Raw genomic sequence first — 27,621 nt, forward strand, 5'->3', positions numbered from 1 at the left:
TCCCACCTACCTGGGTCCTCACTGAAATCTTTAATTAGAAGCAAAAATTTTGGTTCACCATCTGTTTCCGACTGAGGCGGAAGGGAAAGAAATGAAATTTCATGGGTTCTTAGTAACAGGAACAAATTCACTTGGAAACCTTATCATCATCATTAATAAACACTTTGTGGGCACTCCTTAATGAGACTGCCACTGAAACAGACTGTCTTCCAGAAATCAGGCCAAAACAGCAACCTCACCTAAGAAGATTCTGGTTCCTGAAACTTCAGTGTGAGACACAGCCCACTGTCAGGCACAAATAGCCTAAGGTGTTCCTGGTGTGGACTGCAGAGAACTCCAGCATCCCCTAAATGCTACAGTACTGAAAACGTTTATACAAACATGCAGAGAATGTCAAGGCACCTCATTTAAATTGTGTAATGCATTGCAGAGAACTAAAGAGTGATAAATATAGCAATGGTAATAAGAATGATTCTTGGCTGGGCGCGGTGGCTCATGCCTGTAATCCCATCACTTTGGGAGGCCAAGGTGGGCTAGTTGCTTGAGCCCAGGAGTTTGACCAGCCTGGGTAACATGGTGAAACCCTGTCTGTATCAAAAATACAAAACTTAGCCACGCATGGTGGGGTGAGCCTGTAGTCCCTATAGGCTACTCAGGAAGTTGAGGCGGGAGGATTGCTTGAGCCTGGGAGGGCAAGGCTGCAGTGAGCTATGACTGCACCACTGTACTTCAGCAGGGGGATAGAGTGAGACCCTGTCTCAAAAAAAATAAATAAATAAGTAAAAGGAAAAAAAGATTCTTGCCACCAACCATCATATTTTTCAAACTTCTTTAAGTTACAATAATGTCTTGATAACTTTAAAAAATAAAAATCAGCACAAGCAGCAAACATGAAAATTAAAATGGTCTTACTTGTAACTTAAGAGCCCTAATTTTGGTCCGTAAATAGTTACTCTCAAAACAGGACATTGGATCAAAATATATACCAGTGTGTCTTATTATTTTGGTAAAAGTTTCTGAATTATGAGCCCTTGTTAATCATGGCTGGTCTAACATAAAAAGAAAATCCTAATGAATTAATTAAATCAGATCCTCGGAACGATCAAGAAGAATTTTATGCTCCTTAGATACCTGTTAGTCAATATCAAAGCAAGTCAAACAACTAACCATGTTCAGAATACATCTTTGTGCAAAAGAATTTCCTTAATGAATATTTAAACATAGTAATTCTAAATGTGTGGCCTTGCTTTAGACATAGACATAAATGTGTGGCCTTGCTTTAGACATAAAACATTCAAGTGAAAATTCAAAAGAAAATTGAGACTTGTAAAACATTCAAGGAAAATTCAGTTAGGAAAAAATTTAAATGGTATAAATTTGTTTTCCAATGTACATGTACTTAAGTTACTTAGCATTTGATTCATTTTGAGGCAATGCAGCCACAAATTATACCCTAAGTATTATAGTACAACAATTTTTAGTTTAGTTGGCATAATTTTTTAAATTCGCATCTTACTATGACTATTTCAAAGGATGAAACAGCAAAACACAATGTAGATATTTTCAGTAAATAGTTTGCACCAATTAAAATAGATAACATGTCTCAGAATTTACTGCCTTAAAGCTCCTAATCCATTATGTTTTGCTCTTCTATTTCTCTTCGTATTCTTCCATTTCAGTCAAACTTCTAGAAGACACACAAACATGCAATTACTGCATACAGAAATACAGACATGTAGTCACTGCATACAGAAATATGTATCCACATACACACACACACCAAAGTGCTATTGTAGAATTTCTAAAGATATTTTCCCTCCCCTTCAAAGTAACCTTTTCTTTCTTTAAACGCCAATGGTTATAGCATATCCAAAGCCATAGCTGACGTAGTAAAAGCATGAAATAAAACTGACACATGGTCATATGTGAATAATATCAGTAGGTATAAATGAATGAAAATATGTTGCAATTATTTTTGTAGTTGTAACGATCAGAATATATCCAAAACCTATAGGCCAACATGGTTACCTGCTATAGTTAGCAACAATCATTCCAGTAACATCTCTGACATGAATTGTACATGAAATGACGATCTTGAAACATTTACTATACCAGAACTTGACTGGTGCTCAGATGGCAGATGGCAAACTGATGTGAAATGATGTGGATCAGAGAGAATAGGAAAGAGAATGAGCTGAATGCAGGAGACAGAAGAAACAGATTGATTATTAAATATTAGAGAAGGCATCTATCACCAAACATTGAGAATAACAATAATGAAACAAAAGACAGGCATTTTTACAATCATCTTTGTTTTCAATGGGGAAAAAAAAACCATTCGCCATTATATTAGATTGTTAATAACATGGGGCACTGTTTTCCCCATTATCTCCTTCCCTCTTAAGAATAAAATCAGATCCACTAATTACAATAAGGTGTTTTCCAAGGAAGAAGCAAGCTTTAGAAGGCATCTGGCCCTGAGCATACTATATCACTTTTCCTACATGGGTGCTTTTCCAAAGACCATCAATTTCTGAAATGCACACACAAGTCTTCCAGTTTTAAACTCATGAGATTTTTCTCTGTGTGTGTATTTTTAGTACAGATGGGGTTTTGCCATGTTGGCCAGGCTGCTCTCGAACTCCTGGCCTCAAGTGATCTGCCCTCCTCAGCCTCCCAAAGTGCTGGGATTACAGGTGTGAGCCACCGTGCCCAGCATAAACTCATGAGATAGAAGCTTGTTCCACACCGCGTTGTCTTTGCTTTTATTTCTGTGTCTTGGTAAAAAGAAAGAAGGCCCAGGGAAAATTGGACAGGACTAACTTTTACTGTTGGAGAAAGGGATTTTGTACCTTAATGATGCCATCGGAAACCTTTCAGGTGACAGAAATAAACACTTTAAAGGGGATCAGGTCCACTACATTATCTAGATATGGTCTCTAACTGGCAATGACAATATTATTCTTCATTCCCCTAGTTTTTTCCAAAGCAAAACCTTGAAACATACGTAAAGTGGGCCAATCAATCATTCATTGCTTCACTCACTGATCAATCTTCCACCAATTAATGGTAATTGGAAAACTTTGGCTTAACCTTCGATTCCTGATCGAGTTCAAAGCCAATGTGCACAGGATGCTCCAAAGCCATGTTTTTCCTCTGGAAACACCTTCCAGAGTTGGGCTTATACAAAAAAGCCAGAAAGTCCTACTTTTAACACCTTCATCTGCAGATCTGACAATAACTCTTCAGCTCTGCAGAATGTTAATGGGTCTCTAAAGAATTGTGCTAATTATAAATAAAGAAATGCAGAAATCCTCTACAGACCAATTTTGTTAAGTGATTAACATGAAAAAATTGTGAACTGAGATACCATTATCTCCAAAAGCTAGAACCCTCATACCTGAAGGATTCAAAGCACACGGAGAGGTGATATCATTTATTTTTAACATCCATGTCAGGGCAGACTTTGGTTATGGCCCAAAACAAGTGATTCTTCTATTTTTCTTCCACATACATAAGACATTTTAAGAGGCTAATTTGAGTTGGACTGTCCATTTCCCTGATTCATATAAAGAGCCATGTTTTTTCTTTAAAAAGCCATCTGTGATTTGCTTTTTAAAAATACAAAAATTGCTGATAGTAGAACTACAAAATTGAGGTACTTGCGGAGGTAGTGAAAGTCATTCAGTATTTACAAACATTGTGTTGAATGACGAGATCTTTAAAACGTCATTTTACCCATCCAACTTCTTCTAGGATAAAATTGTGATAGAAAAGCTTTTCGTTTTTATTTTTAACAGCCCCAAAGAAGACCAATTCACTCCCCTAAGAATATATTCTAGATTCTTCTGAGCCTCACTGATTTTCCTTCCTGAAGACTAACCCAGGTTCTGAGAGTTCTTGTGGACACCCAGCACTGCAGGATGCACACAGCTGTAGAGATGCCAGCCGTGGGCTCAGTCTCTCCTTCGCAACTGACTGTGATGTGAGTTCAGGCAAGCAGCTAAGGCCCTCTGAGCTTCACTTCCTCCATGTGTACAATGGCAAAGTCTCAGCTCTTTCTCAGGCTCAGACCTGATATGACTGCAACATAGAACTATTAATGCTACTCATTATGTAAAAATAAAAACAAGCATACAAGTAAAGTTATTCTTTCCTCTCTCTCCCCTCACTCAGGGCTATTCAGCTGGCTGCCCTTCAGGGGGAAAAATGAAACCAGGTTCACTTTGAAAAAGATGAAGGTGGCCAGGCGCGGTGGCTCACGCCTGTAATCCCAGCACTTTGGGAGGCCGAGGCGGGTGGATCATGAGATCAGGATATCGAGACCATCCTGGCTAACACAGTGAAACCCCGTCTCTGCTAAAAATACAAAAATTAGCCGGGTGTGGTGGTGGGCACCTGTAGTCCCAGCTACTCAGGAGGCTGAGGCAGGAGAGTGGCGTGAACCCGGGAGGCAGAGCTTGCAGTGAGCTGAGATCGCGCCACTGCACTCCAGCCTGGGCAACAGAGCAAGACTCCATCTCAAAAAAAAAAAAAAAAAAGGAAAAAGAAAAAGATCAAGGCATTTCTTCCATGGTTTAAGGTGAAAGTAGAGAAAAGGAGCCCAATCATTTGTCATGTTTCTAAAAAGGCTAATTCTGTGTTTACAAAAGAAGAATTTCCCACCAGTGAAGGTCAAACTTATATTTCTTTCCATTTTCCCCAATTCTAAAGATGCCCATAGTGTATCGGTTACTGATTAAAGAGCAGGTGACAGAACAGTACCCATAATATGATGCCATTGAACACATGTATCTGTATGTGTGTGGAAAAAAGAATGAATGGTCAAACGTCAAAATGTTTGCAATGGTTATTTCTGGATTTCGTGAATAAGAGTGGCCTTAATTTTCTGTTGTGTTCTTCACCTAGACTTTCTAAAAGGTTTGCAATGAGCGTGTGATATGTGCATTAGAAATCTATCAAACACACACGTTGAAAGACGCTACTGAGAAGAGTTCCTCTCCTCCCAAAGGTGAAGCATTCACTAATATAATTATGAATATTATCACAAAGGAATGCAATGCTGCTCTGAAATGAAAGGGAGGTGTGTTTTAAGCACCTTCCTCTCCCACACGACTCTGGGTTTCCACACGTGCCTTAGAAGATTCCTACACCCCATTCTGCTCTTCTTGGAGAAACAACGCAAAGCAGCTCCATACCTTGCAAATCAGCTCCAGGGTGTCCCGTGCAGTGTCCCCTGGCCGGACGACTGTCAGGGCAGGCTGATTATTGGGCAGACAGAACCAGGATGGAGTGAAATACTCGTGGACCCAAATGTCGCAGTCAGGGTTGTGCTGGTGAACATTAGGTAAGACCACTTCTTTCTCCCTCTATAACAAGAAATAAAGTTAGCAGGGCAGCAGCAGTGGAGCTCTGACAACCCTAGATCCCCAGACTGCACACAGGAATCACCGATTCCCATGAAAACAGCCCAGGGCAGAAGCGGAGGCAGTGGTGGGAGGCAGGGGAACCCTTGGAGAGACAGAAACTACTGAGAAAGCAGATTTATGGTGCAATGGGGAGATTTCAAACTTCAGGTGTGAGGCAGGCTTCACACCTGGCCCACAGCATCCATAGGTGATCACGGCATGAATTGAGTGGGCATCAAAATTTAGAAGAAAAGAAAGAAAAGAGAAAGAAAGAAAGAGAGAAAGAGAGAGAGAGAGAGAGAGAGAGAGAGAGAGAGAGAAAGAAAGAAAGAAAGAAAGAAAGAAAGAAAGAAAGAAAGAAAGAGGAAGAAAGGAAGGAAGGAAGGAAAGAGAGAGAGAAAGGAAGGAAGGAAGGAAGGAAGGAAGGAAGGAAGGAAGGAAGGAAGGAAGGAAGGAGAGGGAGGGAGGGAGGGAGGGAGGGAGGGAGGGAGGGAAGGAAGGAAGGAAAGGAAGGGAAGGGAAGGGAAGGGAAGGGAAGGGAAGGGAAGGGAAGGGAAGGGAAGGGAAGGGAAGGGAAGAAAGAAAGAGAAAGAAAGTCACCATTCAGCTCAGCTTTAAGTTCTTATTTCTCCCACAAACTCATTTCCAGTTTCAAGCAGAGAATTCCTAAAGCAAGCACATCTGCCATGAGAACCTCACAGTTCAAGGCAATGATGAAGCCCCATTCATTTTTTTTCCAAAAAGATAATGTTTTAGCACTACATATTTATATTTATAGACAGCATCATTTTTGTGCTCTCCTTGGACCTTCAGCACGACCCAACCCGGGGACAGAGACAGTTCCATTTTCTGGAGGTCAAAGAACTTAACGGATAACCTCATGGCACAATGTAGAAAAAACAAGCCTCCTTTGCTGCCATCACTGTATCCTCTCCATCACTCTGCCTGAGGACCAGGGAGTGGAATGAAGTTTGTGAACGTGGGAGAAGGGTCGGAAGTCCTCCTTTAGCAGCTGGGTTAAACCTAAGCAAGCTAAGCAGATGAAGCAGAGGATGTTGCTTAGATTGATACAATGTTATGTTCCTTAGATGGATACAATGTTAGGAGCCCGCCGAAATAAGCAAGGAAAGAATGATGTTCGATTTCAGCAATGTAAACATAATATTGATGCTCAATATATGCTAAGTAATAGGCCTTCATTATTGATTTATAACCAGGCCACTAGTTGGTAAATATGTATCTACTGATGACCAAGAACAAGGCTGGTATCAGCAAATTACAAGAAGGAAGAAATTTCCCAATGAAGGCTGAGAGGTGGTAATATAATCTCCATTCGAAAGAAGAATGGGATCCAAGAATCGGGGAAACGTTTTCGTAAAAGCCATTAAACTAAATCCAACTGGGGAAGATAATTTCAGCCTCGCCTTTGAACAGAGTTGCTTTAGCAGATAAGTTGGACTCCAGGGAAGGAACTGTCAAAAAGCAACCAACATACCTAAATCCCATTAACTATAATTGGAATATTCAGACTCTGTTCCAGTGTGCCACATTAAATAAATGCCCCTTAGCACTGGAGCAACCCAAGTTTTGCATCAAAACGCTCTGAGAACAAGGCATTCTGGCCAGGATGTGGGAGAAAGACGTATCTTGGAAAAATGGAAAACCAAAAATGTTACACAGAAATCCAATGGAAAAACTTTGGCAGTTTCCAAGTTCTGTGGTCTAGAGAAGATATCTCAGTATTAAATGTGGACTAATAATGGTATGCAAGATGAACTGGCCAACCTCAGAAATGACCAAGTTAACATCAAAAACTGCTTGGATTGCACATAGGCCCAAAAACTGAATTTCTTCAAATTTCATCAGAGACAGATGCTCAGACAGTGGCCATGGATGAGTATTTCCAAGGAGAGTGGCCTTTATATCCAGGGTAGCATCATTCATGAGTAGTTTGGGTATGAAGGAAAGAAAAGGCCTTCCCATGGCCACTCTTCTCTCTTCCCCCTCCAGTAGCAGAACTCCCCATGGCACTCTGGATTCTGAAGCTCAGCTCCATCTACAACAGGGGGCTGAGCCACTGATGACTGACACTACTTGGTTGCATGGCAACTGAGGGCTGAATTCTGTCATATTGATTCTGAGCCCGAGAACCAGAGGATCACACCAAGGTCACATTATCAACATCAGACCACCCCACATCCCCCACACAAACAGGCTCCCAGTATCACTACCAGGGTCTTGAAAACAAGAGACGTCTATTTATTTAGAGGCTGAAAAAAGTGGCCAATTAAAAAAAAAAAATCAGTATTTTTATGGGCTTTCAATCAGAGCAGTTTGAAAGCCCCTGTTAAATCCAAGCACAAGGCTGAACCAAGTCTGTGAATCTTTTTTTTTTTTTTTTTGAGACAGTGTCTTGCTCTGTTGCCCAGGCTGGAGTGCAGTGGCTTCATCTCCACTCACTGCAAGCTCTGCCTCCCGGGTTCATGCCATTCTGCTGCCTCAGCCTCCTGAGTAGCTGGGACTACAGGCGTCCAGCTAATTTTTTTATTTTTTATTTTTTTTGTATTTTTAGTAGAGACGGGGTTTCACCATGTTAGCCAGGATGGTCTCGATCTCCTGACCTCGTGATCCACCCGCCTCGGCCTCCCAAAGTGCTGGGATTACAGGTGTGAGTCACCGCGCCCGGCCGAATCTTTAATTGAACACTTGACTTGGGAGGCAAATGCGTTTTTGTTGTTTTTCTTTTTTTAAAGAACACACTATCGGAACAGTTCTTTGAAACTAATGGGAGCAAAACAGCATGTGTGGGCAGAGAGGGAGGGTAGCAAGAACACACCTCTTGGGAAGACAAGTTGTACGTGGAAAGAAATTGACAATGGCATAAAATATTCAGCTATTCAGAACCCAAATTTCCTCTTACATTCTAGTTAGAAACTCACACATCAAATGGTAAGTATGGGAAATGTTATGTCAGCAAGAGAACGTTCCCCCTACCACTCAGTTTTAAATATAAAATGATTTTCCATCTCTTGTTGACTTATTACGTAACTTTTAAAAACTGATCATTTCAGTTTTTAATATTGAGTTTACTTAATTTTAGTAGCTCAAGACAACCCTGCACCATGTATATGTTGATGCACTTGCAGTACTTTTAGAAAATAAAACACATGTTTATTTTTACCTTGCCATCTGGAACAATGTCATCAAATATTCCCTCTAAAGATTTCTTTACGGCTTCGGTTCCCTCTCCAAACACCTGCATATACAAAAGTACCATCTTAAAAAGGAATCTGGGTAACAGGGCAAACGAAATGTAGGAAGGGGGAAAGAAATGGGCATGGCTATGACGAAACCTTACACACGTGTTCAGATACTCCTACATCAAATCCCAAAGCAGGTACAATAATTTATGGGAGCAGATCTGGAAAAACACATCCCTCTATCTAGATCACTTCCCTACGTCTTTGACAGTTGGAAAAAAAAAAGTTTGCTCTCAAGTCTGGATAATTCATCTCTACTTAAAGAAAATAGGCTGGGCATGGTGGCTCATGCCTATAATCCCTAGCACTTTGGGAAGCTGAGGCGGGAGGACTGCTTGAGCCTAGGAGTCTGAGACCAGCCTGGGCAATGTAGTTAGACCTCATCTCTACAGAAAAAAAAAAAAAGAATTACATTAAATTAGCCAGGCATGGTGGTGTGCACCTGCGGTCCCAGCTACTCCTGAGGCTAAGGCAGGAGGATCACAAGATCACGTCACTGCACTACAATCTGGGCAATAGAGGGAGACCTTGTCTCAAAAAAAGTAAAGAAAGAAAGACAATAGGCTAGGCGTGGTGGCTCATATCTGTAATCCTAGTACTTTGGGAGGTTGAGGCAGGAGGATTGCTCGAGCCCAGGAGTTTGAGACCAGTTTGCTCAACAGAGTGAGACCCTGTCTCTACAAAAAAATTTGAAAATTAGCCATGCATAGTGGCATGCTCCTGTAGTCCCAGCTACTTGGGAAGCTGAGGTGGGAGGATCACTTGAGCCCTGGAGGTCAAGGTTGCAGTGAGCTGAGACCACACCCCTGTACTCCAGACTGGGCAACAGACTGACACCTTGAATCAAAAAAAAAAAAAAAAAAAAAAGAAGAAGAAGAAGAAAAAGAAAAGAAAAGAAACTAGCAAAAGCAATGAGCTAGATAAACTCACAACGAAGCATTTCTCCTATAGCCTCATATACCCGACCAGATACTTATAGGTAAAAATCTGCTTGCTTTGTAATACTTTCTTAAGTAGAATGTGAGAATATTATAGTTTTTTACCTCAACATGGCAACATAGGGACTTTTTTAATTAAAAAAAAGAAAATTGTCTCCTCCTTGAAATGTAATCAATCCTGCTAATTTAAAGATACCATGAAAACTAGAATAGGGTAACAATGTCACTAGGTAAGGAAACTCACGGATATGAGGAATTTTGTGATTATCCCTAAAACAAGAATGTAGTATCAGGATAACGTACACAATTAAGAAAAAGCCTTTCCTCCATGCAAATAAAACATACAAAAACACACAATGTTTTTAACTTTTTTTCGGTAGAGATAGGGTGCTGCTGTGTTGCCCAGGCTGGTCTCAAACCATCCTGGCCTCAAAGAATCCTCCCACCTTGGCCTCCTAAAGTGCTAGGATTACAGGCATGAGCCACCACCCCTGGCCAAAAAGACGTAGTTTTTGTCCATTTCAAATTACAGAATTAATGACTAAATTTCTACTGGTATGTTTATGGCTAAGCAAAAGGTTCTTAAAAACTCATACTTTAAGAAAACAATTACAAGAATTGTTTCTAAGACATTACATTGTGCTTTGATTTCAGAAAAATGTTAAAACATTCTCTTGAATTCATTTAAATTCAGTCATATCTTTCAGTAGAAATGGGCGGTAACATAACCTGGTGCCAATCAAGCAGATGCACATGAACAAAGGGTTTTGCTAGAAAACAAGTCCAAACTGTGAAGTCCAGAAGCAGTGGGCTGAAGATACATACACAACGACACCACCACCTCCCAAAAGAAGAGAAATGGGCCAGGCACTGTGGCTCATGCCTATAATCCCAGCACTTTGGGAGGCCGAAGCGGGCAGATCACAGGGTCAAGAGTTCGAGACCATCCTGACTAACATGGTAAAACCCTGTCTCTACTAAAAACACAAAAGTTAGCCAGGCGTGGTGGTGGGCGCCTGTAATCCCAGCTACTCAGGAGGCTGAGGCAAGAGAATCGCTTGAACCCGGGAGGCGGAGACTGCAGTGAGCTGAGATCGCGCCATTGCACGCCAGCATGGGCAAAGAGTGAGACTCTGTCTCAAAAAAAAAAAAAGAGAAATGCTGATCGTTCATGTCCTCCTTTTGCAGGTTTTAACTGAGAACTATCAAGTCTCTTATGTAATTTTTCTGATGAAATGTTGACTTTCTTCCACAGTTTTTTCTTTAGATTTACATAAAAGCAAAACCCATGGAAGCAAGTTTGATGATCTGCTCTCCCCAAAGATCACAGGACAAACTGCGAAACTGCTTCGAAAGTCTCACACTCGCTTAGCATTTTCTCATCTGCTCTCTGCAGGTTCCATCAAGGATAGGGAAATGCCACATTAAAACAGTGAGTATCAGTCAGGCACGGTGGCCCACGTCTATAATCCCAGCACTTTGGGAGGCCGAAGTGGGCAGATCACTTGAGGTCAGGAGTTCGAGACCAGCCTGGCCAACATGGTGAAACCCCATCTCTACTAAAAATATAAAAATAATTAGCTATTAGCTGCGCGTGCTGGTGAGTGCCTGTAATCCCAGTTACTCAGGAGGCTGAGGCAGGAGAATCACTTGAACTGGGAGGCAGAGGGTGCAGTGAACTGAGATTGCACCACTGCACTCCATCCTGAATGACAGAGCGAGACTCTATCACAAACAAAACAAAACCAAAAAAACCAATGAGTATCACAGTCAGCTAAGGGACTCAGTGCATCAGCTTTCAGGACTAATCTCTTCTCTAAAATTCATTTCTTAAGTAAATTAACGGCTGGAACTGTCAGAGCAAACAAGGAGAGATCATTCTATCAAGTCAGTTGACGTCTTCTCACTTTGCATAAGGGCACGGGGTGAATAGGTCAAACTAGCAGTCTTAGTCATGACCTCCAAAATGCCGAAGGCCTAACTTTCCAGCCACTGTAGCCCACAAACTGGACATTCTTCTTCCGAAAGACTACAGATGCTCATGTTCCTTTAGTCCCTGAAATCTAAACAAGCAGTTCTGCAGCTACTCATTTCTCAAAGCCAAAGGACAAGGAAGACAATAACAACAGACAGTGAGCTTCCCGGAAGTAACCCCAGCAGGAGACTGGCCTTGGAGAGTGAAGAAGTCAAATTAATGGGCAAGAATTGGGCAGTTGTACATGGTCGGCGGACACCCGTCATGGCACCAGGCTATGTTGCACCCTCATGACATACCGAGATCCCATTCCAGCCCCTGGACCTGAGCAGAAGGGGGCTGTGGCAGTGGGCGAGCACTCTCAGATTCCTGGCTCCTCATTCCAGTAAGCAGATGATCTGCCCATTTAATGTCAGCTCCAAAAAGTAAAGGGCAGAGAATAATCAGATTTCCCTGGAGGCTGCCTTTCATCCAGTGCCAGAGGCAGCTTAAAGACTCTGCATGGCCAGGCGCAGTGGCTCACGCCTGTAATCCCAGCACTTGGGGAGGCTGAGGTGGGTGGATCACGAGGTCAGGAGCTCAAGACCAGCCTGGCCAATACGGTGAAACCCCGTCTGTACTAAAAACACAATTAGCTGGGTGTGGTGGCAGGCGCCTGTAGTCCCAGTTACTCAGGAGGCTGAGGCAGAAGAATCACTTGAACCAGGGAGGTAGAGGTTGCAGTGAGCCAAGATTGTGCCACCGCACTCCAGACTGGTGACAGAGCAAGACTTCGTCTCAAAAAAAAAAAAAAGAACTGCACTTGGCTTCATTGCAGAGCCCTGCTTTTTCCTGAAGACTCAGGGTGAATTGTGAGCTTTGAGTAGGTCTGTAATTAATGAGGGTTTGGAAAGGATGCAGGTGGGAAACTGAAGCTTGGTGATAGACTAATAGCAGAGTTCAATGTTAGGGGTATGCATTATCTATTCAAAGTGTCTACCACAGCTAGCTTCTTTGTGCCAACTAGTTGATTTTAAATAACACTCAGCCTCACTAAAGAAACACACACATCCCAAATTGAGGTGGCCACAGAAGCGATCTGTGCGGTCTCGCTTTTCATCTGCTCTGGAACCTACCTGATTGATGCTTGGGCGTCCCTGCTTCTTTTTGGAGGTAGTATCCAGACCCCACAGAGAAGAAAACCTGCTCCTTCGCTTGCTCGCGGATCTGGACATGGCCTGAGTACGTCTTCTCACTCCAGTTTCACCAGTACGTGCTGCCACCTGAGGATGGCAAGGACAAGCAGCCACAAGGGAGATGCGTCAGGACCACCCACTTGTGCCTTGAGGTCCTCGTAAGTCCCACCCTTCAAAAAACCCTCCTCCATCATGCCAGCCAACCCTGACCCCAATGCCTAAAGTATTCAATCCATGACCTAGACATATTGGGACTTTGAGAGCCCTTCATGGATTCAGAATGGAAATGAAAAGTTGGCAAATTCAATCCTTGTTTGAAATCATCAGCAAAAATACATGATATAGGAATAAAATATATATGTTCTGTTTCCAAAAATGACATGTCCTTCTGGTCATAGGCTTGAACTACAGCAAGGGAAATGAGCCAGGCTTTCTCTCCAAATGCTACAGAGCTGTTTCTGCATTCTATTGAAAAATGGTGCTCAAGCGTCAGCAACAATAGTGGAAAAACAACAGATTTTGGTTCCTGGGTTTCCAGGTTAAATCTAAAATTACCAATCTCTACTATTTTGTTTTCTTAGGATATATAAAATCACGTTTTAAAATCAGACAAGTGATCATTGGTCCCCAATATCCATTCTCTACTCCCTCTTAGTCAGAAAAATCTCAAACGTAGGCCAGGTGCGGTGGCTCACGCCTGTAATCCCAGCACTTTAGGAGGCAGATGCAGGCAGATCACCTGAGGTCAGGAGTTCGAGACCAGCCTGGCCAACATGGTGAAACCTCGTCTTTACTAAAAAAATACAAAAATCAGCTGGGTGCGGTGACAGGCACCTGTAATCCTAGCTACTTGGGAAGTCAAGACAGAAGAATTGCCTTAACTCAGAAGGTGGAGGTTTCAGTGAGCTGAGATCACGCCACTGCACTCTAGCCTGGGCGACAGAGTGAAACTCTTTCTCAAAAAAAAAAGGCGGGGGGGAGGGGAATCTCAAATGTAAGTGAGCATGCAGCCACTACGTCCAAGATGACTTATTTTCCTTGCAGTAGGGCATGGATTGGGCTTAAGTTCTGGTCAATGGCATATAAGCAAAAAAACTATTTACAACTTCCAGGACCTGTGCTCAATGGGAGGGGGCTTGCTGTTATCCTTTCCGCTATCCTATCTGTTTTCTTTTTCCTGATAAAAGGAAGGTCTGTGGTGTGGTCTAGGATGTCCCTACCTAAGTCTTTTCAAGGATGGCAGAATAACAAGACAAAAGGGACTGGGCTCACTGAAGATGAAGGCACCTTACCAGACTTGCATCACTTACATGTCCTATGTTTAAGTAAATGGGAAAGAAAACTTGTATTTTTTTGTTAAACAAAAGCTAAACTCTGTCGAGGTATTACAATGTGCCAGAAACCCAGAGAAGCATTTCTTTTTTTTGAGACGGAGTCTCGCTCTGTCGCCCAGGCTGGAGTCCAGTGGCGCGATCCCAGAGAAGCATTTCACAAGGGAACACCCTAAATGTAAATCTGTCACCAGGATAATTGCTCAAGTAGATTCTCCAAAAGGACTCCAGAAAGTCCTCCCAGGCAAAACATTCAGGCTTGAACTTTATCCTACAGGTGGCAAGCAAAGTCCCAGGAACTTAAGGGAACTTCTGCCAGAAGGTCTCCATGGGCCACCCACGGGCTTGCCTTTCAAAAAAGGGAGTGGCAGGAGGAACAGCAAGTCAGACTTGAAATGAAACTTCTCCACCCACTCTTTTGTTGCCAGAGGTGAATGTCTTGGAACCTACTTGTAGATTCCCACACAGGCAACTCCTGATGTGACAGATGCCAATTGGCAGCAATGCAGGGGATGAGGCACTGTTGGTAACATGAGGGGCCTCCCCAGCAGTGAGCGTGTTGGTTGGAAGGCATGCCTCTCTGGGGCTTCAGTATTGACAATGTAAACACTGCAGAAGCCCCATGGGTGGCAGGGACCCCTATGTACATTAAAAACAGGAATTAAAACAGCTTCTCTACAAGGGTATTAGAGGGAAGGTTTTTGGACCCAAATGAAAATAGGAAGATGAGGGAGCTGAGAGGTCTTGCATTTTGCATTTTCTCAGCTTAGCACGTTAAAACAACAACAACAACAAAAAACAAAACAAAAAAACCCAGGTCAGGGTATAGAAAAATGTGGTATCCAAGACACTGGTGGGAATTTTCATGAGAAAGATCTTATTCTAAGATTACACTGGAGGTGTCACAGGGAACAAAATCACAAGACAAACACACCGTAAAATACGTAAAAATTTTCTCTTCTCTATTTTCATCACTTTCTCAGTTAAAGGTAAACAAAGGTTGTAAAAGGAATAAATTATAACATGCAGACACGCATATGCTCATATGACTATGTCAACACTGAATAAATGGTGTTAAAAAATTTTAAATTCTAGAGGAAAAAAATGTCCATTTGGCCTTACAGTCATATAGTCATTTTATAAATAAATCCAGTCATTAATAGTGACACATACATAGAGGCAGCTGTATAAATACGTCGACATATATTACCGTTTGCTTTCTTCATACACACAGCAATACCTGTACTTACTGTGTCTAGTTAATTGTTTACTTATTTCTTACCCTTCTCTCCCACAAGAACATAAGCTTCAAGAGGACAGGATCTCTGTGCTGTTCACTATAGTCCTAATTACAAGGATAAAACTGACGGATGCCAGGCACTTACATATATTTGTTGCTTGAACAAATAAATACATAAATACCACAAAGCAAAAGCATATCCTATATAACATGGTGACAACAATGGGTGCAGCACACCAACAAGGCACATGTATACATATGTAACAAACCTGCACGTTGTGCACATGTACCCTAGAACTTAAAGTATAATTAAAAAAAAAGAAAAAAGAAAACTCTTCAGTTTACAATTTCCGGACAAAGAGAGCATGAAAGAGAAATTCATACACCCATAAATATTCTCAGTTATCAGCTGACTAGTTAGTTTAGTCTGTTTTAACAAACACTTTACTTAAGTTTCTTATAAGCAGTATTCTAAATTGCTTGGGGCCTTGTAAACTGCAAAAGTAACCACTATCCCCAAGACAATAATAACTCAAAATGAGCAAAGGGATTTAGAAAAGGGCTGGCAGAAGAACTGCTGGACCAGAGCTCAAGAGTTTCTCAATGATCTTTGCCTAGACAATGCCTCCCTTTGTGGCCTGAACCTGATTACTCTATCATTCTGCTCATCTGTGCAAACAAGAACAATGATAACCTTCTTTCAAAGAGTACAGCGAGGACCCTTCAGTTAATTATGGCAAATCACTCAGCATTATGGGAAGCTTTCTCAGTGAATGCTACTTCAATTGTAGCTCCCCAATCTACCCAGCCCTGTTACCCTCACACCTCCTCCTTCCTCCTCCCCCACTAAAAACAAGAAAAAAAAATTTCTGGACAAAGACTAAATTGAAGACTGTTTCAACCCCAAGGAGAAAAAGAAATCCCAGGGGTCAAATGACAAGGAGGGGAGGGAAAGAAAATAAGAGTGCCTAATAAATCAGACTGCAAAACTCCCTGCCCGGGATCTTCCACAGGAGCTAAAGCAACAAAAAGGAACAGACACCCAACACGCTTGCCTGACTTGTTCTGGCTGAAATGAAACCCCTCATAGAAAAGAGAAGTTGCAGGAACATATTGAAACACCCAGACTTGTATCACTGACAAAGCGAGCAAAAACCCAAGAAAGGAACAGAGAGCTGAACATACGGACTTCAACGTTCTTTAAAACCACTGACCAAAACACCTCAGAGTAACTAACTCTCCCATCCCCATCTTCAGCTGGGCAAATTTTAATAGCCTACCCCCGTGAAAGAAAAGTACACACACATCACAGACATTGAGATGAAGGAAATTAGAGGGTCTGAAGATGAATTATGGAAGAGTAAAACAGTAACCTTCTCAGGGAGGCTGCGCCCAGTGGCTTCGAAGAAAATAATGAAAGCATACAAGTTTTAGGGAGAAAGCAAAATTATTTTCTCCAAAATCTAGCAAGGTACAGTAAGAGGAGGGAGCCACTTCGATGCTCAGAGTTTGGTATTAATACAGATGGTACCTCGATGACATCACGAGTTCCCTTCATAAAAATGCGTCCTCAATGGATGACATTCTGACAAGGAGATAAAGAAGGATTTCTATCCTAGTTTTTTTCTTTGTTTTTGTTTTGCAGAATAGGCGAACTGAGATTTGGCTAAGTTAAAAATTGGTGTCCAGGTCTCCGAGAAATATATCCGGAGTCAAAAACTGAAAACCTTTTGTAAGTTTATTCAACACAGCACTTTGTCCCATCACTACTGAAAAAACAGGATTTAATAGCTGTATGGAGAGGTGGTAGCCAGGGAGACCAAGAGCTGAGCTGTAATTAGCAGAACAAATCAGGATGCCAGTTTTAATAACTCCAGAAATTGGTTTAAGACTTCTTTAAAAATGTAAATCTACCCCTAATTATCTGAATGATGATGCTAATCTATTTATAAAGAATACAAACGCCTCTGACTGAATTATAGCTCTGAATGCAATTGAAGGGTACAGCTGACAAAGCAAGAGAAGAACAGCATAGCTAAGGTTTTACAAAGCAGTTTCTGGAACCTGAGACTTAACATTTAATTCCCTAGCAAATGTGCTAAGGTGCAGTACATTCTAAGTGGGTGTCGACTTGGATAGACTAAAACCATGTTACTCATACAGCAATTTTTGAGAAGGAGCCAAAAGTACACAAAGCTGCTCGCAATTTAGCAAGTACATGAAATTACAGATTATAAACACACAACACAACTATACAATCTGCCGCCCTAGAGGTCAGATGGAAATTCCCTTCCTCAAGCAATGCATATGTTCAGCTGGCGAATCACAGAGTTCTTCGTCTTGCTCTAATGCATCGGGTATTCGTGGTCATCAAAACAATGGTAAAAATAAAGTGAAATGGAGATCTCCAAAGAGATCTGTGTTCCATATATGATGTATGTGTGTGTGTGTGTGTGTGTGTGTGTGTGTGTGTGTGTGTGTGTATATATATATATTTTTTTTTTTTTTTTTTTTTTTTGAGACAGTGTCTCACTTTGTCGCCCAGGCTGGAGTACAGTGGTGCAATCTTGGCTCCCTGTGACAACCTCCTCCTAGGTTCAAGCGATTCTCAGGCTTCAGCCTCCTGAGTAGCTGGGATTACAGGTGTACGCCACCACACCCAGGTAATTTTTGTACACTTAATAGAGACGGGGTTTCACCATGTTGGCCAGGTTGGTCTTGAACTCCTGACCTCAGGTGATCCACCTGCATCGGCCTCCCAAAGTGCTGGGATTACAGGCATGAGTCACCGCGCCCAGCCTGAGAATGCATTGATGTATGAGAGTGAGCACTCCACTCACCATTCCCACAAAGTTTATATAAAAAATATGTATTTGGGTTCCAAACATGACACTGCCTAAAGATGACAAGAGCTATCAACAAATACTACACGTGAACAATGCTGAAGATGGTACCTTTCATATTTTCTTTGCACAATAGCTTAGGCCTCCCCATCAAGAGATGCTTAAGTAATATATTTCAGACAGGTTTAAATGGAAATTTGCATCCACTGCCAAGGGAGGGCATTTCAGAAATCCACATAGAGCAGAAAGCTCGAAAAACACTTAAGAGACTCTTGTCAATTCCTGCTCAGGATTAAGCGTCAAGCTTAATGTTTTTCAAAAATTCATTAGCTTCTACTCACCAGGGCATGAAATGATGATACGGAAAAGATTCCAAGGCGGCCCATGGCCACTTTCGTTGGTCGACTTGCAAAAGCAAGAAGCCTTTTGGGGTTTGGCAACTCCCCACCCTGAAGGCTGGCTAAATAACAGCGGAAACGAAACAGGTCCATCTGGAACTGCTCGAGATTTTGCTCCCAGACAAAGATCTATGGTAGTGAAAACAAGGGAAAAGAAAAAGTGAGAAAATGGGAAACAAATGCTAATATCTTTATCCTATACAGATCTACATGTAGTAAAGGCATTCATTATAATCCTAAGGAATAAACAACAGGTACCTAAGTTTCTTAGTTACTTATGTTTCTTCTGCAAAGATCTATAGCCATAAATTCAGCATCATAAATAGGAAGTGACAAGTTCCTCTGTTCCCTCCTATCTTGGAGTTCGTACTGGGGACATGATAGGCTTATCAACTCCAAGATCTGGGCCACAAACTCTAGACTCAAGAAGTAAAAATGGAGAGATTTCCATCACCAAAGAACTATATGACTTAACAAGAGGTGGGTTTTCATACAAAGAAAAGTGAGACCAGTGAAAGGCTAGAAGCAATCGACCAAGCGCTTTTGGGAAGAGGAGGGTAGCCTGGAACACAGGGTGGAAGTGGAACATGAGATGGTAGAGACCTAGACTCTGGAATACAAAGTTCCAACTGTCGCATGTCTCTGAGACATTCCCTCATTTTTCGAAGTGGCAAAATAATACCTATCTCCTTAGGCTGTTGGGATGTTTGAAAAAGATAATATAAGCATAAGTACAAGGTCTGGCATAGAGTGAAGGCTCAGTGATGCTGACAGTGGTACAGATAATGACGAATGGTCAAAATCTCCTTTTTTGCTTCAACAAAATATATATCACTGTATACACATGTTCATAGCAGCACTGGTTGCAAAAGGTGGAAACAGCTTGAATGTCCATCAACAAATGGCCAATAAACAAACCATGGTGTATACATACAACAGAATACGATTCAGCCAGAACCCAGGAGTAAAGTGCTGATGTATGCTACCATGTGGATCCACCTCCAAAACATGAAGCTCAGGGAAGGAGCCAGACACAAAAGGCCATGTACTGTGCAATTCCATTCATACGAAATATCTAGAATAGGCAAATCCATGAAGACAGAGTGCCGGGGGCAGAGGGGAGCAACTGCTTCACAGGTACGGGGTTAGCTTTTGGGCAGATTAACCATTTCAGGGCTAGATGGGGGAGTGGTTGCAGCACATTGTGTACGTACTCGATGTTACTGAATTGTTCGTGTTAAAATGGTTGATTTTACATTATGTGAATTTTGCCTCAATTTAAAAAAATATAACGTCAGGTAACAAAGGGAAACCCCAGAGGGAGACAAATGTGGAAGGCCCATGTCAATTGTTCAATGATTCAAATATCATTTATTCATGTAATTATTTCCTAAGCATTAGGACAAAGTGTCAAAGCACTACCAGATGGCTGTTACTGACAGCTGAATAGCAGGCAAAAATGTGCTTCGTTAATTTCACTAAATCTTTTTTGTTTAGCATGAAATATACTTATGCACATATAAAGCAATTATATATCTAGATCTAGATATATCTAGAGATATATCTCTAGATATATCTACATATATAGAGAGAGAGAGTCTTGCTCTGTCACCCAGGCTGGAGTGCAATGGCACAATCTTGGCCCACTGCAGCCTCCGCCTCCCAGGCTCAGGCGATCCTCTCCTCTCGGCCTCCTGAGACTACAGCTGCAGCTAATTTTTGTGTTTTTTGTGTAGAGATAGGGTTTTGCCATGTTGGCCAGGCTGGTCTTGAACTCCTGGGCTCAAGTGAATATGCCCACCTCAGCCTCCCAAAGTGCTAGGATCACAGGCATGAGCCACCACACCCCGTCAGATATATTTTTTGAATGTACGTTACCTTTTCCAAATTAAGAATTCAAAATTTACTGAGGAGTCAGAAATGAGTCCCCACCATAAGAGAACTCCAAGTCAGTCTGATAACATGGGAAATGAAATTGCAAACTTTCTAATTACACAGATCCCCTAGAACAGCACATCATTGGTGGGGGCCCGGGCTCCTCTATTGGATTTCTGTCTTTCATTCAATGTAATATTGTTCCGTTTAGCTGTTAACAATTAGCTATGAACAAAGGGTGAAGAACACTGACAGTCACAATAAAGAACTTAGCATCCTGGATGACAGGCTGTCGAGGACATATCCGATGATGTTTCACGATTCCAAAACAGCAAAAAAAAAAAAAAAAAAAAAAAAAGAAAAAAAAAAAATAAAACCCTTTTAGAGACCTAACAATTTTGTCTGGATCTAAACATGGAAGAACGATTACCTGATCTAATATTGTTTTCTTTTTCTTTGAGTCAGTGACTGAAGACAGCTGCATTTCACCCATTTTCTTCATCTTTTCATCCATGTCAATCTTCTGTTCCAGTTTTTTGATCTCTGATTTCAGGAGTCGGAGCGTGTCTTCCTTGTGGTGGTGCCTTGCGACCGCAGTGGCACAGGCAGAGTGGATGGCGGTGATCCAGTTTTCAAGCTCCGTCTGGCTAGTGGTCTGTACCAGGAAGAAGGGGCAGAAAGAAAAAGGCACCTCTTAGGAACTTAAGAGAAATGAATTGGAGCATTTCCAGAGAAGCAATGCCTGGGAGTAGAGATGACAGGTCTGGACACCCATGGATAAGGCTAACCTGACCTCTTCTTCCTTCAGGAAATCAGTAACAAAAAGTGAGTCTCAGGTCAGATGCCCACTCTCCCCTCCTCCCTTTCAAGGGCTGTCCTGAATCAAGCCACCATGTCTGCTCACTCAATGTACTTATTGAACTCACTTGTGAAAGTGATACTCCTAACACAGACAACTTGGTGTCTACTCAGGAGGGTTGCTGTGAAGCAAACGTCAGTGTCCAGATAGGATTGGTCAGTTACAGGGCATGAGCGGGACTGAGGGACATTACTGACAGAGGAAGCTACAACAGCCCTGCCCCTTGTGAACTAATGCAACCCAAATCCAAAGGTCCTATCCTGGTGCTAAGCAGCAAGACAGAACTAGGGTTGGGGAAGTGGTCAGGTAGCCAGAAGAAATACTGTCTTTGGGGACTCCACGGGAGCCTCTAAGAATTGCAGCCACCCAACAACACTCCATGTGCTAAAAGTGGCCTGTTTGAGAAGGGCATTAAGAAAATGCAGAGCAACACCCACCAATAGTGACCTACGTGGGCTTGGTGTGACTTGGTGTTCTGAAAGGCAAAAGTCAGAATAGTTTTCAAGAGACAGCACATATGTGATAACTCACTAGTAATGATTCTTTAGGAATTCAATCAATGAGTTTTTACAAGTGAGGAGATACTGGACTTTTCTAGATATTCCCTTAAGCCCAGAGAGGTGAAATAAATGCTCAGAAGTTAGCCCATCTCAAGAAATAGTCTATTCAGCCATTACAATACTAAAGGAGCTACTAACATCATTTTTCATGCACAAAAACACTTCATTGTTTTTTCCTTTGAAGCACCTTCTTAGCTTTCTAACTCATTTGAGTGATGGCTTGTAAATACAATTCTGGTTTTTTTGTTTTGTTTTTTTGTTTTTTTTGAAACAGGGTCTTGCTCTGTGGCCCAGGCTGGAGTGCAGTGGTGCGATCTTGGCTCACTGCAGCCTCTGCCTCCCGGGTTCAAGCAATTCTCATGCCTCAGCCTCCCGAGTAGCTGGGACTATAGGCGTGTGCCACCAGGCCCAGCTAAGTTTTATATTTTTAGTAGAGACAGGGTTTCACCATGTTGCCTAGGCTGGTCTTGCACTCCTGACCTCAAGTGATCCACCAGCCTTGGCCTCCCAAAGTGCTGGGATTACAGATGTGACCCACCTCGCCCAGCCACTTGTAAACAACATTCTATTAACAGGACCCCACAAGCACGTGAATCTGTGCTGGCTGGCAGCTGGAATTTAAGTCAAGATAGTACTTTATCTTTATTATTTCTGAATCTCATCAGTTTTGTATTCCACAGAAGAAACAGCATCAAATATTAAAAATGGTGTCAGCCAACAAAGTCACCTCCCACTGGGCAAACCTAACTGGTCTAGCAGTTGTTATGTGGATAACAAATATTTTGCCTGTGGATAAAGAAGATTTCAATACGCTAGACAATCTGAAGAAGAAACAGCAGAAGTACCACCTGACAAAGCCAATGGAATCACTTTGTAAAGACTGAGTGGGAGGAGGAGAGGCGATAAAGACACTGGAAGCCACAGGTGAGGACTTATAGATTGAGAAACTTAGGGGGGAAAAATGCATGTCTATTTATGAGATTAAATTTGCTTCACTTTATTTTATAGTTATCTCCTCTTTGCAGGTCATTATCTTATAGTTTGTCCTTAGGTATCACCCTGAAGTTCCAACAGAAAAAGAGAGGCCCTCCTGCATCTAATGAGAGCACCAAGCTTGCTCCTGCTGGTGTACTGTACAAAGCTTGATCATTGGATCTCCCAGCGCCTCACAATAAATGGATATCTCATTAGGTGGGGTTATACCCCCAGCCCTTTTTTTTTTTTTTTTTTTTTTTTTTTGAGACAGAGTCTGTGGAGTGCAGTGGTGCAATCTCAGCAATCTCAGTTATCTCAGTTCACTGCAACCTCCACCTCCTGGGTTCAAGTGATTCTCCTGCCTCAGCCTCCTGAGTAGCTGGGACTACAGGTGTGTGCCACCACGCCCAGCTAATTTTTGTATTTTTTTTTTTTTTAGTAGAGACGGGGTTTCACCATGTTGGCCAGGATGGTCTCAACCTCTTGACATCGTGATCCGCCCACCCCAGCCTCCCAAAGTGCTGGGATTACAGGTGTGAGCCACCGTGCCTGGCCTCCTTTGTTTTTTTTTAAAAAAAAGGAGGAAAAATAATCTAATAGGGATTTTTCCTTAAAAAAAAAAAAAAGGAAAAAAAAAAAAAACTTCCAAGATGAAAATACCCAGTGTTGGCAAAGATATGGAGTAACCAGAACTCCTATGCACTGCTGGCCACTGGCTGGAAAGTAAACTTGTACAACTGCTTTAGAAAGCTGTTGGATATTACCTACTAAAGTTGAAAATATGCATACCCTGTGACCCAGAAAATGCATTCTGGGTACACACTCAAGAGAAATGCATTCATATGCACACAAAAATATACACATAAGAACATGTCCAGCAGCAAATCATGGGTGAAACTGGACACCATCCAGATGCCACCAATGGGGGAATGGATGAATATGTGAGATAATCACACAATGAAATACTATACAGCAAGAATGAAGGACCTATAACTATAGATTAACACATATAAATCTTGCACACATCTTGTTGGGGAAGGAATCAGATGCACTGCAGTATATACTGTAGGATTCTATTTATATAAAGTACTGTATTAGTCCATTCTCATGCTGCTAACGAAGACATACCCAAGACTGGGCAATTTATAAAGGAAAGAAGTTTAATTGACTCACAGTTCAGCACGGCTGAAGAGGCCTCAGGAAACTTACAATCATGGCAGAAGGGGACGCAAACACATCCTTCTTCTTATGGTGGCAGCGAGAAGTACAGAACAAAGCAGGGGGGAAAGCCCCTTACAAAACCATCAGATCTAGTGAGAACTCACTCACTATCACAAGAACAGCATGGAGGTAACCGCCCCCATGATTCAATTACCTCCCAATGGGTCCCTCCCACGACAAGTGGGGATTATGGGAACTACAATTCAAGATGAGATTTGGGTGGGGACACAGCCAAACCATATCAAGCACCAACACAGATAAACTAATATACACTATTGGAAGTCAAGAGGGCAGGTTTTTTTGGTGGGATGAGACGCAATGGGTAGAATCTGGTAGGAAGCACAGTAAGGTTTCTGGGGTGCTGGCCACCTTCTGTTTCTTCATCTGGGTGCTGGTTACATGGTGCTGGGTGCTGGTGTACGACACGGGTGTGTTCAGTTTGTTAAACACCATCAAAATATGCCTTTTCTGTGTATATGTTAAACTATCATAGAAAGTTTCAAAGAGCATCCTTCCAAGGTATATTATCCTAATATTTTAGTATAATTTTTCTATAACTATGCTAAAAATATGATACCTCATATTCCAGTTTTCATTAAAAATTGTCCTTACAAAACTAAAAAGGAAGTTCCAAAAAGCTTCACCCTTCTCCACCATTTATTTCTTTGTCCTCCCAAGTGCCTGGTAGTACCTGATAAAAACCTGGTTCCTTGACCCGAAACATGCTTTCCATTCTGTTTGTATGGCTCAGTGGAAATGAGGAGCTTTTAGATTTTAGGGGAGTTCGTGTCTTCACCCCCCTTTTTTTTTCTTTGAGACGGAGTCTTTCTCTGTCGCCCAGGCTGGAGTGCAGTAGCAGTGCAATCTCAGCTCACTGCAACCTCCGCCTCCCGAGTTCAAGAGATTCTCCTGCCTCAGCCTCCCAAGCAGTTGGAATTACAGGTGCCTGCCACCACGCCCAGCTAAGTTTTGTACTTTTAGTAGAGATGGGGTTTCTCCATGTTGGCCAGGCTGGTCTCGAACTCCTGACCTCAGGCGATCCACCCGCCTCGGCCTCCCAAAGTGCTGGGATTACAAGCGTGAGCTACCGCGCCCAGCCATCTTCACCCATTTTTAAAGGATAATGTGTGGGCATCCAGATGCAATCCCTGCAGAGGTGCACGCAGCACTAAGGAAAGGCTATGGTTCCTGCACAAACACCTGGCAGGTGGAAGCTCAGGGGCTGTCCACGTCCATCTCTTCAAGGCAAACCTCTCTCATCTCTGCCTCAGTTAGAAACTCCCAGCCCCTACCCTCACCCCCTAACTCATGGAGTAAGAAAAGGAAATACCTACAACCCTGACCTAATACCTGAGCAATGGATAGAAAGATCTGAAATTTCTGACAGCAAGCTCGGCTGAATATATGTTATGAACTTAAGAATTTAAATAAAAATATTTATCCAGAAGGGACTCAGATGACCATTTTTCACAGATGGAAGAAAAAAAAGCCCAGAAAAATTAGGAAGAACACAGTCATTGATTATAAATCCCAATCTCCACCAACCCTGTTCCTAAAAAAAAAAAGGTTTTGGTTCTGTTTTTTTCTTATTTAATATGACATACTGATCCTGACCCCCCAGCCCTTGTTAATTGCTCTGAAAGCCAGGCTGCAGGGTCACAAGCATTACCCATTCGATAATTATTATTATTATTTTTTTGACAGAATCTCACTCTGTTGCCCAGGCTGGAGTGCCTGGGCACAATCTCAGCTCACTGCCACCTCCGCCTCCTGGGTTCAAGTGGTCCTCCTGCCTCAGCCTCCCTAGTCCCTAGCTGGGACTACAGGCTACTAGGGAGCCACACACCCAGCTAGTTTTTGTATTTTTAATAGAGACAGGGTTTCACCATGTTGGCCAGTCTGGTCTTGAACTCCTGACCTCAAGTGATCCGCCTCAAAGTGCTCGGATTACAGGCGTGCACCACCAAGCCCAGGTAATTTTTGTATTTTTAGTAGAGACGGGTTTCACCATGTTGGCCAGGGTGGTCCTAAACTCCTGACCTCAGGTGATCACCCTGCCTTGGCCTCCCAAAGTGCTGGGATTACAGGCATGACCATTCAATATTTTGAGCTCTTTGCATTCTAGGAATATGGGAGAATAGAACTTTCTGGCCCCCTCTGAAGCCAGGCATGGCCATGGCACTTGGCTTTGGCCAGTAAAATGTGAGTAGAAGTGACGTCACTACTCAACAAAAGCCTGATTCGCCCCATTCTTGCCCCTTTGCCACAGTCACAGAAGCACTGTGTCAAGATAGAGCTTCTGTCTGCCTGGATCCATAAGAGTCTAGGATGAGTACGGCTCTGGAGCCAGCCTCCATCATGCCAGGAAGGAGAAAGCATGTTAAGCCACTGAGATTTAAGTGCTCCTTACTTCAGCCTAATTCTACCCATCCTGACTGATCTATCAGCAAAGTAAGAATTCCACTGCAAAACAGGGGATGCCTCAAAAATAACGGAGTCTGTGTAGTGCGCTTAGAATCCCAACAAAGACCACAATCTGATATGTTCTGTGGAACAGCAGCGTTTTGCTCTCCTTATTTAATGAAAGTGGGTCTTATTCCCCCCGTGAGGACCCCAGCCAAATTCAGCCAATAGCAACACAATCCATTCTGATGTCAGAGAGTTCACGTTTGTCTTCCAATTAAGAAGTAAAAATGAAGGAAGCTGACCAAAGTTAAACACCCTTTGAATGGTATATATTTGATTTTGACAAAGCAGCTGTCCTGGAACTTATAAAGAAAGACAGTGGTTGCTATGGGCCAGAGTGAAGGGGATATGGAATGTTGTTATGTAATAGGGACTGTGTTTAAGCTTTGCATGATGAAAAAGAGTTATGGGCCGGGTGGAATGGTTCATGCCTGTAGTCCTAGCACTTTGGGAGGCCAAGGTGGGCGAATCACTTGAGGCCAGGAGTTCGAGACCAGCCTAAGCATGGTGAAACCCTGTCTCTACTAACAATACAAAAATTGGCTGGGCATGGTGGCACATGCCTGTAGTCCTAGCTACTCGGGAGGCTGCGGCACAAGAATCGCTTGAACCCAGGAGGTGGAGGTTGTAGTGAGCCGAGATTATGCCACTATACTCCAGCCTGGGCAACAGAGAGAGACTCCATCGGAAAAAAAAAAAAAAAAAAAAAAAGTTCTGGCGATGAATAATGGTGATAGTTGCACAACAGTGTAAATGTACTTAACGCCACTCAACTGTCCACTTAAAAATGGCTAGATGGTAAATTTTATGTGTGGTGTACCTCAATTTAAAAGAAAAAATAATTACAAAATAAAAAGAGAAAAAGCATAACAATCCCCAAAACCTAGAGAAACATATATAGAACGTGTGATGACAGCTGTATGAAACACTTAGCCATCAGCCCTTTCAGCTATTAAGTATGCCTCAGCCCCCCAAACGTTTTAAAAACCTGTCAATGGCTGAAGGCAGTTCCATTAGAGAGAACTTTTGCTCCCACTGTCTTGTCTAAATAAAACGACAGTCCCTACCATTCTCTATCATGAAGCCAAATCAATTTC

The 27,621-nt window shown here is 42.3% G+C and overlaps 1 protein-coding gene across 12 annotated transcripts in view; it reads right to left on the reverse strand.

Annotated features, from left to right (window-relative positions):
- Positions 1 to 27,621, reverse strand: part of TIAM1 (TIAM Rac1 associated GEF 1) — a 443,928-nt gene that overhangs the window by 89,558 nt on the left and 326,749 nt on the right. For all 12 annotated transcript variants that reach the window (XM_030806062.1, XM_030806069.1, XM_030806064.1 and 9 more), the window contains 5 exons: positions 20,874 to 21,098; positions 18,512 to 18,697; positions 12,697 to 12,843; positions 8,590 to 8,664; positions 5,199 to 5,369 (listed from right to left, as the gene is read on the reverse strand). In XM_030806062.1, the coding sequence (XP_030661922.1) occupies positions 5,199 to 5,369; positions 8,590 to 8,664; positions 12,697 to 12,843; positions 18,512 to 18,697; positions 20,874 to 21,098 (804 nt within the window). The remainder of the gene's footprint in view (positions 1 to 5,198; positions 5,370 to 8,589; positions 8,665 to 12,696; positions 12,844 to 18,511; positions 18,698 to 20,873; positions 21,099 to 27,621) is intronic.

The sequence above is a fragment of the Nomascus leucogenys genome, chromosome 25 (genome assembly GCF_006542625.1).
Source record: "Nomascus leucogenys isolate Asia chromosome 25, Asia_NLE_v1, whole genome shotgun sequence".
NCBI classification, from domain to species: Eukaryota; Metazoa; Chordata; class Mammalia; order Primates; family Hylobatidae; genus Nomascus; species Nomascus leucogenys.